Source organism: Saccostrea cucullata, unplaced genomic scaffold (assembly GCF_032062105.1).
Source record: "Saccostrea cucullata isolate Sc308-1 unplaced genomic scaffold, CSIRO_AGI_Scuc_v1 ctg519, whole genome shotgun sequence".
Lineage (NCBI taxonomy): Eukaryota > Metazoa > Mollusca > Bivalvia > Ostreida > Ostreidae > Saccostrea > Saccostrea cuccullata.
Window position 1 is genome coordinate 14,439 of NW_026929476.1, and position 16,689 is coordinate 31,127.

Below are 16,689 nucleotides of genomic sequence, written 5' to 3' on the forward strand. Positions count from 1 at the left end.
CTCAATAAAGTTATACTGATCTTCAATAATTGTTCTTTGCTTAAGAACATAAATACAATGCTACACGTCATAATGAGAGGAAAAAAAAAACACTTTTCAACTTTATTTCTATCAGATGAAGACATTCTGTTTAAAAATTATTGATCTATTTGCGATCAATACCTATCTTGAATGCATTATTTAAGATGTCGAACATCAAACTAAAATCTTTATTTCTCAAAGTCTTCAAATCAACATGATAAACAAATTTGCTTTAACTCAAATGACGTGAAAAGCTGTAAAAATATAGTTTATGAAATAAAATAAAAGGCCAATGACCATGTATAAAATAGAAAAAATACCCTTTATCGCTTCAAAGACAAACAGGATACTTACACGATTGAGATGTACTGTGCCCTTCATTTCGCGTCCGTTTTATCAGATAGGCCAGAGACCAAATTCAGCAATGTTGGCGTTAGAATTGACGCCAATCCTCCAGCCTCATGTTCGGAGTTCCAACACGTCAAGAATACATTTTATTGTTTTCCAACTTGCTTGATTGAACTGCCTTTCCTCAACATGTTCAGTCATAACTACTTTGATCTACGGTGTATGTGTTGTGATGAATCTTCGGGAAACGGAATTTCTGTGAATGGCACACAGTGGAAAACATATATACCTGGTGGGTCAAATCCGTCTTCAAATCGTTTTTATAATTCTTTGCTATATATAATGGTTCCAATTACTGTATATCGTGTAGTTTATCTAACAACACTGTTTTCAAGCAAAGGTATTTAAAGCGAACGTCTCTCTGATAAGAGAGATAAATTATTCTAAGTAATTTCATGTATTGTCTTACAAGAGATTGATAATGAGGAGCATTATGTAATAAATATACACTGAACAATGCCTCAAATATTGATATTTATTTTTATTAGCATGTTTAAAATTAATTAATTAATAATAATTACCGAAACATTTAAATTCGTTTTCTCTCAGATGTTAAAATTGGGATATTTCAATCTCTAAGCAGATAGTTCTTTTATTTCTTACAGAAAATTATGATGTTGTCTTTTATATTCAAATCAGCACTGCTTTATGCTTCAAATTTATTTTTCATTTAAATGTAATTTTATTGTTGTTGATGAGAGCAAGTATTGAAAATTGAAATGGATACTTTAAATAAAATACAGTTAAACTGCTATGGCTACTGAAATTTGTAATTTTAATTACTGTTAACCAACTTTTATTCGCCATGACTTTATTTCGCGAGGAACTGGGGGAACTAGTTCGAGGCGATTTATTTTCCCGATCAAGTCTTTTTGAATCAATTGTTTAAAGATAGAGAATCTTAAGGACCGAATTGCGGCGAGAAATATTCGAAATGACGAGGTTCCCGCGAATCTCGCGAATATTTCTCCCACGCGAATAAAAATCGGTGAACTGTTTCCTATGCACAACAACTACTTTTTTTTCTTTCACTACTATTACTACAAAAACAATTTCAACTATTTCTAGTAAAACTCCTTTTTTCTTTGATATACAGCTTTCTGTCCGTCAGGATATACAAGTTTATATAAGTTTCAATATTATGACTTGAATCTCTGCCTGAAGTGCGTACAAACTTCAACCACGTACATGGATGCTGTAGTCGAATGTGAAAACGACAGAGGAGGTCTAATCAGAATTGATACGTCAGCAACGTATGACATCTTCAAAACTTTTGCAGGTACGGATCAAAATATAAGGCGTGAGACATTAAAGCATTATTTAAATATGAAAGGATGTCTACTATCTATTTGCTTTCTTAAAATTTTTATTCATTATCAAAATATTCCAAATTGAATATCAAAGTCTTTGAATTCAATATAACCAACAGTGCAAACTACCTATTTGAATTAGAAAAAAAATATTTTAACTGGAAACATTGCCAATGATCAAATTATTATATAATTTTTTGAATTAATTATTCCTCCTCCCTCAATTCATTTAAGGAATATATGCAGTCAATGACCTTTTTCAGATCTGGGTACAAGGGGTTAAAGAAAATGGACAATGGAAAATTCATGATGGTTCACCGATACCAGATGTTTGTCCCCTTTCAGAATCTAAGGAGCCAGGTGATTTTCACATGAGGAGCATGAGTTAATCTAATTTTGACTGTGTGGATGTTGATGCTAATCAAAATTTTTCTTACACGTGTGAAAAATCAATTTCTAGTGATGTTTGTACATTTCAACATGATCATGCTGACTTAAAATTTTTATCTTAGCGATTATTTTGCTTTCTTAAACACAAAATCAATTTTAAAGGAGTTGTAAAATCATGTATTTTCATTAGTAAAGCATTTCTCCGTGGTTTTTTGTAAAATAATAATGGTTTATGGGAACAACAATTCATTGTTGAAGATTGTCGATTGGTAAAGGTGTAGTTAATTTTTTTCTATTTACTCTTGAATACGAATTTATTGCAATCTTCATAACATACAAATACTTTAAAAAACTCATATAGATATGGAATTAAATTAATGTTCAATATCAAGGAAGTATGGCTAGCATCGTTAGAAGTAGCTTGGATTTATTTCATAAACACCCGATCAAAAAGGAACACATTTTAAAAAAAATCTAAAAGGACTAAAATTTTTACTATTTCATACTAATTATTAATCCATTATTTAAACACTGCATTGACGACGGCTTTTTTTCGTTATTTCCTGATCATGACAAGGGGCACACGGTGGGTGTGACCGGTCGGCAGGGGATGTTCACTCCTCCATGGCAATTGTTCCCATCTCTGGTGTTTTGGAGGTCCGCGTTTGCTCTGCTCCTATTTAGTATTGTTTAATAGACTCTTGATCTTGAATTTGATTGTGATCTCCATATATTTAATATATATTTTTCAACTAAGCTATCTTTTATAGAATAAAGGATTCTAATTGAATGCAAATGTACTTATACGAGAATTTTTTATAATGTAATGAAATAATTTCTCTAAAATTATTTTTTTTTGAATTATGAGAAGAATTTCGCAAAAAAGATACTTAAGTTGAATTCTTTGCAAACAAATGATTTACTTTAGTTAGTAACTTTTCAAAAAAGTTTTAGCATCAGACATCGGTCAGTGTTTTCCACACTCAGTAGTTCAATTTTATTGCATAAAGCAATATACATGTAGAACAAAAGAATACAAACCATTTCAGGAAAATATCACAGGCAATTCAAATAAATCGTTTCTATTGCGCTCACCGTTTGTTAAGGTCTTTCGTCTTCAGCGGAAGACCTTTCTGTTATTCTTAGGTTTCTTTTTTTTCTTACATATTTTGTGCACATGAGTTCTTGAAAACGACTCGCTTGATTTTCATGAAAACTTTCAGGAATGATAGAACATAAAACAAACTAGACATGCATTTTTTGGTTTTGATGATGTCACTTCCGATTCTGAGATTTTTGCATCTTAGTGACTTTTATTGGGTCAGTTTGTCCGCGAGTGTTCTTAAAAACGGCTTAGGATAGACACCTGAGTTTTCCAGAAACGATAGAAAAAATATATGTAGATGTGACATATGTATTTCACCGGAAGTGCTGCACGCCGACGCTCGCTATGGTCCGAAAAAGGGCATGTCGATAATTTGAGAAATTTTAACATCTTTTCTTCGATATTTTTTTTACTTAGAAATATTTTGTTAAGACATATAGAACAAAAGAAGTTAAGAATTACAGGACTTTTCAAATGATATCTCGAAATAAGGGCTGGTCCCCTAAATAAGGGACCAAGAGGGGCCAAAAGTTTTTTCCTGATATCTTTAAAAGTATTGAGAATTTGGAATACATTAAAGAAGCAAAGATGTTCAAAATATCAAGCTCTATCTATTGGGGTTGTCAAAATACGTCCGGTGACATTTCTTACGATCAAACCGGAAGTAGTCAGAAAATGCATATTTTTGCCGTTTTTACAGGTTTTTGGGTAACATATGTCACTAGAAGCATGAAAGCTAATTTTTCATTCAGCAACATCACTTCCGGTCAAACCGGAAGTAGCAAAAATGGCTTACTTTTGCAACAATTAACATAAATTCAGAGGATTAAAAACATTTTTGGACGTCATTGCTCATTTTGAAAGTTACTTCCGGTCAAACAGGACGGAAGACCTACTCGTTGCTTTGCAACGAGCATTGCTCTAGTTCACTGTTATAATTGCGCCGGCATTTTCGCTAAAATTGCTTTCTACATTTGTTCATTGTTTATTTACCGTTGATAAAATTGCTTTCAGTTGTGGCTTATCGTTCAGTGTTCTTTCACTGCCAAGAGAATGTAGAATAGGAACTCAGAAGGAACAAACAAATATTGAGAAAAACATACAGAAAAAAGGCTCGTTTTCATTGAAACAATATACATCGGGAGCAGAAATGAACGTAAAACATTGGATCACGTGCAACGTACAAGTGAGTATTTATTACCGAAATACTAACTTGTATGTTGGATCTGATCCATTGTTTGTTCATTCTGAGTTTAAAAATTAATGAATGGTATTAGGATTATAATTTTTAGTTTGTGATGCAAGTGTTACAGTCTTTACGTAACAGATTGAGAGGTTTAGAAAACATTAAGGAAAACAATTTGACATTAAGGACCTCTCTAGTGATAATACTTAAAATGTGTATTTACTTTGTGAATTTGAAGCATACATTATAAATATACTTTTTATTCTTTCTTTTTGTAAATATTGCTTTTACTGACTAGTTATCAAATATTTCACAATTAAAATGTTTCTATTTATGCATATTTTATCCCTTTGGTTTGCTTTGTTTGGCGATAAAGTCATTGTTTTAAGTTCCAGTAATGAATCATATAAATATGTATAGATCTGTCAGATGCAATGTATAATGTAGCCATTATCATCCTTTAACTTTACCAATCTCTACGCTCTGACCATGACAATCCTTTGCCTTTTATACAACAGAATTTAAACTGTAAGGTTCCCCTGTACTTTCGTGCTATGCAAATCTCCTAAACAATACATCTTTTATGGGTCAATGATTTTAGAACATGAATATAAAAAGAATAGATCATTTCATTAAAAAAAATGACATCATCTCCACCTCGTTCGTAAATCAACCTAAATATTTAATGAAACTTAAAACAATTTGGACAATTTTTTTTTATTAAAGCCAATCATCTATCTTACTGCTTTTAACAGTGATGAGAAAAAAGGTTATTGAAAACTTTAACTTTTTAAACAGAAAGTTAAAATGACTTAGATATATGCATGTATTTGATTTCATATTGGTTGAAAATAAATATCTTTTGAAACTAAACAAAGTATGAATCCTGTCATAAGAAATCGTTTTCTTAGCTTAATTTGACAGACATTATTACAAGTTACAGTCTCAAGATACTTATAATACAAACTAAATCAGCAGGAGTATCCGATTGAAAAGCGTGCTTCTTCATTGACAATTTTAATAATTCATAAAAATTTAAAGCAATACCACAAAAAGAAAGAAATAAAATCTTACATTTATTTTAATTATTATATATACATGTAAGTACAACGTAGAACTCCAGAAATACTTATTTGAATTTGCATTATTTCTATTTATAAAATTGGTTATTTCTCATGTTTCTATTTCTCGACTGCTAAATTACTTGTATATGGAACTGTTTATAATACCTCTGAACCCTTCAAACATTACACTTATAAATATTGCAACACACAATAGATTGTTTCTCAGGTTTTAGATTTTAAAGAAAGAACCAATATGTAATGATATTATATGCAATTAGATATTTACAATGTATGGAAAAAAGTAAGCAATGATAGGGATGACTGGCCTATCAAAAGTTTAATTAAATTAATATCATATGTTTAACTATAGAACCTATACCGTTTTTGGAACATAAACTACAATTATGTTCATTTAAATTGTGCGTTTTATTACAATGAATTTGATTCACAGGTTGTTGATTCTTTCAAAATTGACTATTTAAAATTCTGAATTTATAGATAAATGTGCTTGAATTTTCTTTCAATGACAGTTATATATGTTAAGAGATCAGTTGGAATACCTAAAAGTATATTTATACAAATTGTGAATAAAGAAAAGTCACGTCTTTAAAAACAGAGAATACTTCAGGCACCATTGTCCTGTGCTCCTTGCATCTCTACTGTTATAATTCCCCCCTTATATTTCATATAATCCTCCTACCGGTCACGATAGCCTATTGGTAGAGCGTTCACTTCGTGATCGGGAGGCCCGGGTTCGATTCTCGTTCGCGGCACCGCGTCATACGTAAGATGTAAACATAGGTAGTAACTGTTCCTTCGCCACGCGCTTGGCACTAGAAAATAAAAGTCACGGGTCTTTCGGATATGACCTTAAAACCGTAGGTCCCGTGTCACGGTAGGCGTTGACACGATAAAGAACCCTCACTGCTCAATGGCCCTAAGTGCCGGGTATAGCTCTAAATTTGAAGTCCTTCACCGGCATATGTTGTCCATATGAGTGAAAAATTCTCGAGAGGGACGTTAAACAACATACAATCAATCAATCAATCCTTTTATTCCCCTGACGTTCCGATCTCTGTCCCTGACAATTTCCTGTCTCTCCCTGGACTAATTCAATGCTTTAATCCAGCCTTGCTCCCTGACTACCCTGTCCACACCCTAACGTCCCTGTCAGTTCTGTAATATTTCTTGTCTATGTTCCTGACGACCATATGTTCTTTTGTCTTTTTTTGCTATGTATAGGTCTATTGAGTCGGATAAAAAAGTTAAACATATTATATAGATGCAATTAAGGGTGAGAAATACAAGTTTTATACTCAAAGAGAGAATAGAGATTTAGTTAAAAATTACCACAATTCTTTTTTTCTTAAGCTTAATCGACAAAAGGAAAATTTTGTACAATTCATCGTTTATCAACATTCTAATACGGTCGGTCAACATGTTCCCTGTTATTTGTTGATTGTAGTTGTTATTAACTAGATTTACTGAAAATAAAAAAAAAATGATTTATTTTGAAACTTCTTTTTTCTTGATTCACTTCCTTATAAATATATTTCTAAAATAATTAATAAGCTATAACGTATCACTGACTTGATGTATAAAAATCTTGTCTTTGATTATACTTTATGTGACTTTGGAGTGTTCTGTCTGTTTTAACAAGATAAAGGCGCTTGCTCCCTCAAAAGGGGATGCACACTGTCCACCACCAAGGCCCTGTCAAGTCTGTGAATTTCACAGGAGGACAACCCTATGTTCCTCTGTTTATCTTCAACTATTTTCTTTTACGAATTTCCTTTGAGGAAGACGCAATAAAATATAATTTCTTTTTGAAGTCAGTTTGGTCTTTATTTTGATAAAACCTTACAAAAATGTATTTCTTTATCTTCTTTGTCTCATCTGAAATGAAAAGTAGAGCATTTATATGACTTCTTGATTTCAATATTTTATTTAGTTTCTGTAAACAATGACAGTCAGTGATACGTAATATGGCGAGTACCTCACAGTTGTCTAACTTACTACCGCTTACTACTGCTCTTTTGCGGGGGAGCCGAGAGATATCTAAATCTCGCAAGATTTTTGGGGCACATGGCATTTTTTTACAGTAGTGACAATCAAATGATTCGAACAATTTTATGTCGAAAGTGCAATGCTTTGCCAAGGATTGAATTCCAAATAAGAAATGTCGAATAAGGAAAGTTTAGAATATTTTATTTGCTTTTAAAAACAATTTTCATCGAAAATTCAAGGAGAGTCCACTAAGTTGAAAATATTGTTAAAATGTAACATTTCAGGATAAGCTTCTCTCAAAACTTGATAAGGCTGGTTCAGTAATTGTTTAGCAAGGTATTCAACCACGATTTTTTATTTATCTGTTCTTATAAATTCTACAATGGTCGATCTTGCATTGCATTCAATAGCTCATTTGCCCCTATCCAACAGACGTTTCTTACCTATAAGCTACATCAAGAAAGACTTCCGCTAAGTTAAGTAATCGCAATATCAAGTATTATTATTCTGAATTTTAAAAGGTTACTCAGAGCACGTATGAGTAATTGACAGGAGCTGTTTACTTTTCTACGGCACCCCGTCCCACCTAGAAATTTTTACGGATATTTTTCTCTCTCTCATTTCAAATATTTGGTTTGGCGTTGTTGCTGTGCTTTTCATCATATTTCGCGCAGCATTTAATCTCGAATGAAATTGCTTTTAAACAAAATTTGCTTGATCTTTTCAAATTATACCGTCCATAAATAAGGGAATAAATCAATATCATAGTTAAATATGATAATTTATTGTAAATTAATATTATACCCAAATTTCTTGTACCAACCAAGTTTTTTTCTATGGATAGACAAGAAGCGTAAGGATTTATTCTTCATTTACTTAATATCTTAAAGATAAGAAATGTGTGATGCTTTTTGTATCTCTTCGGAATAAAAAAAATCTTACCCTTTTCCCGTCGCTCAGTAGTATTTCTTTGAATAGTATTTCGTGTGGTAATATGGCTGCTTATAATAGCTTGTATAATATGGTCGCTTGTAATACGTTGTGTAATAGGGTCGCTTGTAATACGTTGTGTAATAGGGACGCTTGTAATACGTTGTGTAATAGCGTCGTTTTGGATAATAACTGTAGTAGTAGCGTCGAGGACGATAGTAACTGGTGTAATATTTCGCTGAAAAAGAGTTACATGAGATGTGTTTTTCAGCAAGACTTCAAAATTCAAAAATAGTTATATGCACTAGGAAAAATTAAACTCCTTTCTTGAAAAAAAGAATACACGTATTAGTGATTTGAAATATAGGGCCTACAGGTGACTCTCGATCTCCCGAAGTTCAAGGGACCACAAGAAAAGTTCGAGAGATCGAGGGGTTCGAGAGATAGAAAGTAAATAAAATCCGGATTTTCCAGCTTCAATCATCGATATTCTACTATTAAAGACACCGAAAGTATATGTAAATAAGGTTTTTGCACGTTTTTAATCGTATTTTACAGGTAATTCACTTGATTTCAACAACAATGATCGTATTTCGAATAAAAAAACGAATTCCTAAAGTTTCAAATTTATTTGTTCCAATTTCATGACTACATGAATCCGGAAAAGCAATTGTCAGTTTTGCTAATTCCGCAGCTTGATCGGATCCTTCACCAGTGTTCACCACTGACACTAGATTTTTATCAATAGGTATTTAGTCCTTGAGAAATGAATTTCTTGTGCAATATTTGCCTTTCTGGGATTATGTAGAGCTCTTAAAATGTTTATAGTCCATTGGAAATTATTGAAACGAACGTCTATAAATTATTTTCTAAAAATTATCGTCTCGGATTCAAGTCCAAATAAGTTGTCAATTCGTTTATAATTTACCTATAATAACAAATTAATTTTATCAACACATGGACGACCCATTGGTGTAGTGTCTTCTACGTAAACATCCAATTAACACCTCCATGCTAGCCCCAGGCATTCACTGTTTTCCAGGTAAGTCCAGGCTGCATCAATTTTATGATTGGCGTGTAAACGCGCAATCGAATTCGAGAGATAGAGAGTAAAAAATCAATGAAATATGTGTAAAGGGACCTAGTTGTCGAGAGATTTTTTCGAGAGATATTTTAGACAAGTAAATTTGCTTAGTTATATGGAAAAAAATGAAACTTCGAGAGATCGAGAACTTCGAGAGATCGGAGTTCGAGCCATCGAGAGTCACCTGTAGTTGTTTTTTTTTAATCTTAACCTTATTTCATAAAGGAAATGACACAAGGATCTTAACCGTAGATTTATCAAACTTTAATATCATTAATTATCTGTGAAAAACATATTGACGGTTCCTTATTTTAAAAAGAAACATATAATATGTATAAAGTAAATTTTAGCTTTCATTTCACTGTGAGAAACACATGGTTCACTTACCTGGATAGTAGTAATGTTTGTACAGGCTTGGAGAACGGTAATATTTGCTGTAATAACTATAAGCCTGCGTTAGGGCAAGGCACAGGACGATAAACAGAAATAACACCTTCATAGTGACGGCAAATCTTACAAAATAGAAATAAACAATTGGTTTAAAGTAAATTAATATGCTCTTTCAATGATTGCAAGAATTTAGTGCCAGAAGCTGTGAACCAAAACATAACTTCATTAATCATTTTAAATTTAATTTTAAGAGAAAATTATTTTAAATATACTGTTTGGCCTTTTGTATCATACCATTTTTGTCAAATTTTGATGAAAATTAAATTCATTTGATAAGAGGTCACGGGAGATAAATCGGTAAAAAAATCTACACTGAACAACTCTAATATATTGTTTATCAGTTTTAGAGTCTTTGTAGAAACTTCAATTGATTGATAAATTGAATATTGCTAAAAATATTTAAAGCCAAACAAAATATAAAGCACATGCTTTATTTTTTTCTTTAAAAAGGAAATCAAAATTCTTTCTAATGTGGAATTACATATCTTAAGTTTATATTTTTTAACTTTCATTAAACAAAATAACGAAATAAATGGTGGCTTTTAAGTTTTTTTCCCCACTTTATACGAGAAGTTCAAATCATTTTAACGAGGCCGAGTCTAATTTTTTCTACCCTAGGGATTTCGATAATTTTTCATTAATTAATTTTTACTGTTATATTTATTGTTTGAAAACTAACAAAATCGAATGCTTACCACCCCGATTTCTTTGGGGGTCATCTCAAAAGTTGTCAAATTTTACTATTGGACCCTATGGGAATTTGTTGAAAAAGCGCCAAATCATCACATTTTTCAGATATTTTTTTTTTATTTCTGCCCTATAGATTTCTTCTTTAGTCAAGTAGATCAAAGTTATTGTAAAAAGTCGCCAAATTGTGAAATTAAAAAAAAAACTATCTAGATTGGTCTGTGTCTAATTAAATTTTATTTTTTGGATGCCCAATACCTCCAAAATTGCCATATTGTGGTGTAAATACATATTGATGCAGATGAGTTATCGGAGCAGATAATTTTTGGGGGTTAAAAATAACAATTTTTAGATTGTTGCTTAATTTTTTCTGGTGTTCTATCATCAGTTTTCAGTAAAATATCCATGGACGTCTACGAACATATAAAGCGAGTCATATGCCATTCTTCAGGGTCATGCAATGCTTATAAAATCGGAAAATAGTGACTTCGTTCGAGCCATTTCAACATGTTTTCCAATTATTGTTGTAAAATCACATTTTCAGACCAGTAGGTGTTTTAGATATTGTTAATTTTATATCAAAATCACAATAATTTGGAAAAGTGTACTGCCGCACTTATGACTGTGTAATATTAAAAGGCTGTGCAAAAGTCATGCGAAATCGAATTTAACTCGGCCTCGTTAATTCAGGAAGAACAAGAATGGCAACAATGCCAACAAATTCCTTGTTAAAAATAATTTAAGCATGATCCCATGTCCATAAAACTGAGAATAAGACTTGTTAAAATTTTGTATCATGTTTGAAACAAAATGTCCTTTTTATGTTTGTAGTTTAAGCAATTTGCATTTTTTTTTAGCATAATTGTAAAAATTCCTGAAAATATTCAAAGTTTGAATCAAGTCTTTTCTTATTTTACGACCAGCAAGCCTTAAATAGTTACACTCTTTTAAACACTTCATATTTTAAAGCAATATCAGCTGCATGTTGGAAAAAAATACTTGCTGTTAAAATGTGTAATCTAAACAGTTATGATCAATTACACTAAAATAAAGAATAGAATTAAAAAATAAGACCCCTGTTCAATCGAATATACAGTGTTGTTGGAAAAAAAAATCATAATTTTATAAGACGACAATAATGTCATTTTGATTCAATCAAAGCTGATAAATAGTTCTTTCACAGCAAATTTCAACTAAAATTTATAATTTTTTTTGTAATTGAAATAGTTATTTTCAATTTGCAACAAAAAATTCTGACATCAAAGTTGCAGCTCATATTGTTTTATTAACTTTTGTAATCATTTACTGTCATTTAAGCGCATGAAATTGTAATTAGAAATATAATCGAAATTAATGCTTTAATAAAGTAAAACATACCTTAGTGTCTCAACCAAGCTATGCAGCACACGATGTCTAAGCCTGAACAACAAACAATCATCTTTTATATGCTAATGCACATGAGAAGGGGTTTTTACGTAAGATAAATTTGGAATCTTAAACTATAAAACAATTAATCTTCTTAAAAATAATCACAAACGAAACCATTTATCTTTCGATTTTATGTTATTTGGTAAGAGTACAATAACTGATTGCATAAAAAGCAATTTAAAGTATTTCCAAAAGAAATATATGGAGATTAATTGTACTCGAGCTAAAAAAAAAGTCAATTTATAACTATACGAACCATGAGCAGAGTAAACATCAACATGTAAAAAAAACATATTTGGGATCATGTACCATTGAGGAGTTAGTATTGCTTGCCAACTTGTCACATCCGACTTCTCATGATCGGGGGAAAATCTATTTAAAAACAAATGAATCTGTATTTGTTCTCACACAATACTAACCTGAAACAGAGTTCAATGCTGAATTTAGTTAAACTAATCAAAACTTTTCCCTAGTATTCTTTATACTTCCTAGTCTTTTATCATATGCCAATCTAATACTCTTGCATTTATAAAATTTGAACATTCCATGAATGCTGTTCTGGGATGATAATCCGTAAATCATTTTTTTCTTTTAAATGACTATTTGAACAGACTGTACATGTCATACTTGATTGTGTATGAAAAGGCGGGAAAATGTATTATTCACAGAGACCATCGGCTGTGAAATGTGCGTGGTTCAATAAAAGATTAAGGAAAATGTGAGGTACTTTATAAATTAGGAAAAGAAGAATACAAAAGAAAATATAGGGAGAAAATTAATAAAGCTAATAATTGTGAAAAATGAAGAAAAGTTCCGGTACTCATGTACCTGAAATTGTAAGGAATGAGAGATGAATTTCAGAAGTATCAGGACTGGCAAACTTATGATATGTTTGTTGCTAAAGGCCTATTCAAAATGTTTTGACTCATATGATGAAGTCACTACTTGTTGGTGGAAAAATGAAATTTTGATATTTACTCGGCTCGCAGAGCCATTGAGCAGTTAATTAAAAAAAAGTTTAAGCATATTGCCTTTCAATTGTTTTTCTTATGCATTAGAAAACACCATTGTGACAGCGCATTCTGCATTGTAACAAACCTGTTCCTTCCAAAGTCGTTATTTAAAAAAAACATAAAATGCAAACCTCTATCTGACATTTCATTTATTTTTTTTAAATAATAAAACTAAGAATTTGAAAATAAAATAATTATGTTTCAACACTTCGCAGAATGTGAATTGTGAGGATACCGATTAGTGATCAATGTCATATTAAAAATCTATATCCGGTAAAAATATGTGGATAAGGCTTTAAAATCCCATCCCCTTTTTTCCGGAAGTAGGATCAGTTGCCTATAGAAAGATGAAGCATACCCTAAATATATCCTTTTCATTTAGCGTCAAAAACAATATGTTCTACACGTACATGTTGTATTTATAAACCATAAAAGGGAAACTGGCATTATTTATACTTGTCAATTTGTTTAAACTGTAATGTATAACTATGAGGAAATGAAATATTTTTACAGGAAAAACACATTTATCAAAGTTTAAGCCTGGGAAACATTTAAAAGAGGATTGACCATACTTTTATTAACGATTTACATGTGCTCTACCGAGATTAAGCAGGAAAATAAATATTTATGATCATCTTTTTGAAGATAAAATTTAGTGGCTATTTAGAGCCAATGATAATTTGTTTTGAAAAAAGTGATTGATTGCTGACCCTAAATTTCAGAAACTTGTACGCTAAATCTGTTTCGGAATGTATTTGAGACGATAAAAACATTTCAAACTTAATGTCAAGAATGAATGATAACCTACAGAATAAGAATCAGATACAATTATTTATTTGGGAAATACATATCTTGTTGACCTTTATCAAATTATGAATGAGAATCCTTGATTTATTAAGACATTCAAAAGTTTGACCTTTGTCAGTGGGGCTGTTGTTGTTTATATTTATATAAAAATGTTTTAAGTGGATTTGTTTATTTTTGTTTAGAACATTTTCACTTATATCTTTTTTCTACTGATGTAAACTTTCTAAACAAAATCCCATTATTACGTAACATCAAAAAATTTAGACTTTTTTGAAATAACTTTATTTAAAGAACTAAATTTCAGGTTCCTATAAAATTGTTTTTCGACTATCTTCTACATTGAAAATGACGTCATATTCAAAAGATTTTAGATAATAAATCGATATTGTCTTGATTAAAGCCAGGTAATAAAAGGATATACATTTAGATTATGATTTCTTTCATTGATTTTAATACTCATTTTGCTATTTAATTTTTTGTAAAATTTCTTAAACTTCATGTGATAAGTTCTTTGAAATATATTAAGAGATATGCTTGCAGGTTCAAACGATTCTTAACCTAAGGCTTATGCTGGTATTATATTCAAGAGATGTTGAGAAATTGTCAAGTTTTGTTCAAGATGCTAGGCAATATGCTAAACTAAAAATTTCAATCTCTAGGAAAATGTACTAATAATACGTGTACGCTTAATTTTTATGAATAAGAACCCTTATTAGTTTTAGTTTACCAAAGTATTCTTAAATAAATAGAAATTTTAAGCAATTTGATTTAAAGCAGATTTAATTGTCGTGCATTTTTTTTTCACATTTTCATATTATTTACACACTGGGTTTTTGACGATTTTTTCCCGTTTTTTCCCAAACATGACAAGGAGCGGGTGTGACCCGTCAAAAAATAAATAACTCCGTCATAATAAATGAAGCGAAGCAAAATGCAAACTTGTTCTGTACCTCATCAAGATACATTCACCAACATTCAACTCAAAAAATGTGATAAACCAAGTGAGACAGACAGAGGAATAGCTAGACGGCTAGACAGGCAGACGGCAGGACATACTTAGAGGAAACCTATAGTCCCCTCCGGTTTTCCTGTCAGGAACTAATTGGTGTAGAACGGACACGAACACTTTCACATTTAGATTATGGAAATTAAAACGTTAATCTATCACTTACAGAAAATATATAGGTGATGGAATTACAATTTGACCTTATTGTATAATATTTTGAATAACACGTTCTGTTTGAATTATGATGATCCATTATCCTGCATGTTGAATGATGAATAAGATATTTGCATTTCTGTATGTATTTGGACTGCTATATTTGATTTTTAATGTGGACAACTTTTGGTTGCAGAATCATAATATAACAGCTTATGCTTTTGTCAAAATCTTAAATCAGATTTTTTTTTATCTTAGGTATGTTTAATTTAATTTGTTATATATAGACATCAGTTTGTGGAAGCCACAGAAGTTCAGTTATAAGGCTTTAATCAGACTACCAATAAGTAATTTTACCATTTGAGTTCATAAACACATTTTAAGGACATCTTTGTCGGTCAGGAAGAAAATTAAAAAGTAATTAAAAAGAAATTCTGTGCAAAAGATCCAGAAAAACACAAGTACATGTAACAGATGGAAATTTTTATGACAATATGTCATTTATAGAATTTGATTTTATAAAGAAATTATCATCAAAAATTTAGTCGAATATTTTAATGCACTATTAGGAATCGGGAAATGAATTGTTTCAAATCACAAATATAAATATATACGCTGATTAATAACTCTGCTTTTAAAGCGGAAATAAGAGTTTATTATTTTCATTAACTACTAAGTAGATAAATATAAATGAAATATGATAAAAAAAAAATTTTTCTCTATAATGTTTGATATTTTTCATGTTCAATTTGCCTCAGTTGATTTGTTTATTCCTTACGTTAATTTAGAATAGGGAAGTTTCGTTGGACATCAAAACATAGACCTCCTTGTTGTTGTTTTAAAACTAATTACATGAAAAAAACATTTAAATGCATTTTCCTGTTCTGCAACATTGCATATGAATCTTTTTAACAAGAAGATTCTTGAAACTTGACAATAAACATATGCTTTGAGGTGAATTACATATTTTCTTTCATCTATTTTATTTTCTTAAACGCCCATCTATGCATCAAAAGCACATTTAAATATAAACAAGTGGTATTTTAAGCTCCACTTCCATCTTCCTTGATCATGGTTTCTTTTAATTTTGTTTTATAACTATTAATTAACATCAACAAACCTTATAATTACAAATGCATCTTAATTCATTAAGATAAATAAACAAATTGAAAAAATAAATAGATAAATGAATAAACAAACGAAGAAATTACATAAATTAATAAGTAAATTAGTAAAATGAAAGTATATAGAGATTACAAAGTGAACAAAGTATTCACGTTCAACGTCCATTAAACAATATAACTTTCTTTTTCTAAGTTAATTAGCTTTTATTTCAAAAGAAGGTGTATTTTGTTTAAATCAATATTGTTTTGTAATTCTCTCAGAAATCGTACGAAATCTATACAGCTTGTCTTCAAAGCAAGAATGTAAGATTATTTACTTGAACCGTGAGGTCAATCCTTTTTAATGAAAAGTATTCAAAACTTTATTTGCATTTGACATCATCATTTCGTCTGAGAGCAAATAAAAATCTATTAAATTATAAAAATCATAAAAGTATAGTAACTGTTTAAAACTGGGGGAGAATCTGACTTTTTGCCTTGACAGAAACTTGACGATGTTCTGTTGTTTATTCATTA

The 16,689-nt window shown here is 30.6% G+C and overlaps 1 protein-coding gene across 2 annotated transcripts; it reads right to left on the reverse strand.

Annotated features, from left to right (window-relative positions):
- Nucleotides 1-7,303: 7,303 nt before the first annotated feature.
- LOC134280963 (vitellogenin-A1-like) lies at nt 7,304-12,106 on the reverse strand. Of its 2 annotated transcripts, XR_009995003.1 has the most exons (4): nt 12,020-12,106; nt 9,893-10,017; nt 8,434-8,659; nt 7,304-7,380 (listed from the first exon to the last, which is right to left on the reverse strand). XR_009995003.1 is itself a non-coding variant. In XM_062763409.1 (3 exons), exons 2-3 carry the CDS (start codon nt 10,002-10,004, stop codon nt 8,448-8,450), a joined length of 324 nt encoding a protein of 107 aa, XP_062619393.1. In that variant the 5' UTR covers nt 10,005-10,017; nt 12,020-12,106; the 3' UTR covers nt 8,428-8,447. The 2 variants fall into 2 exon arrangements, 1 of the variants encoding a protein (XP_062619393.1); XM_062763409.1 differs by lacking the exon at nt 7,304-7,380 and having other exon boundaries at nt 8,428-8,659.
- Between the last annotated feature and the right edge of the window lie 4,583 nt (nt 12,107-16,689).

What these genes read in the sequence shown, in the direction of transcription:
- LOC134280963 (XM_062763409.1), bottom strand. Translation starts at nt 10,004, where the DNA reads ATGAAGGTGTTATTTCTGTTTATCGTCCTGTGCCTTGCCCTAACGCAG. An exon ending in CAAACATTACTACTATCCAG is followed by an intron (nt 8,660 to 9,892) that starts GTAAGTGAACCA and finishes ACTCTTTTTCAG; the next exon opens with CGAAATATTACACCAGTTAC.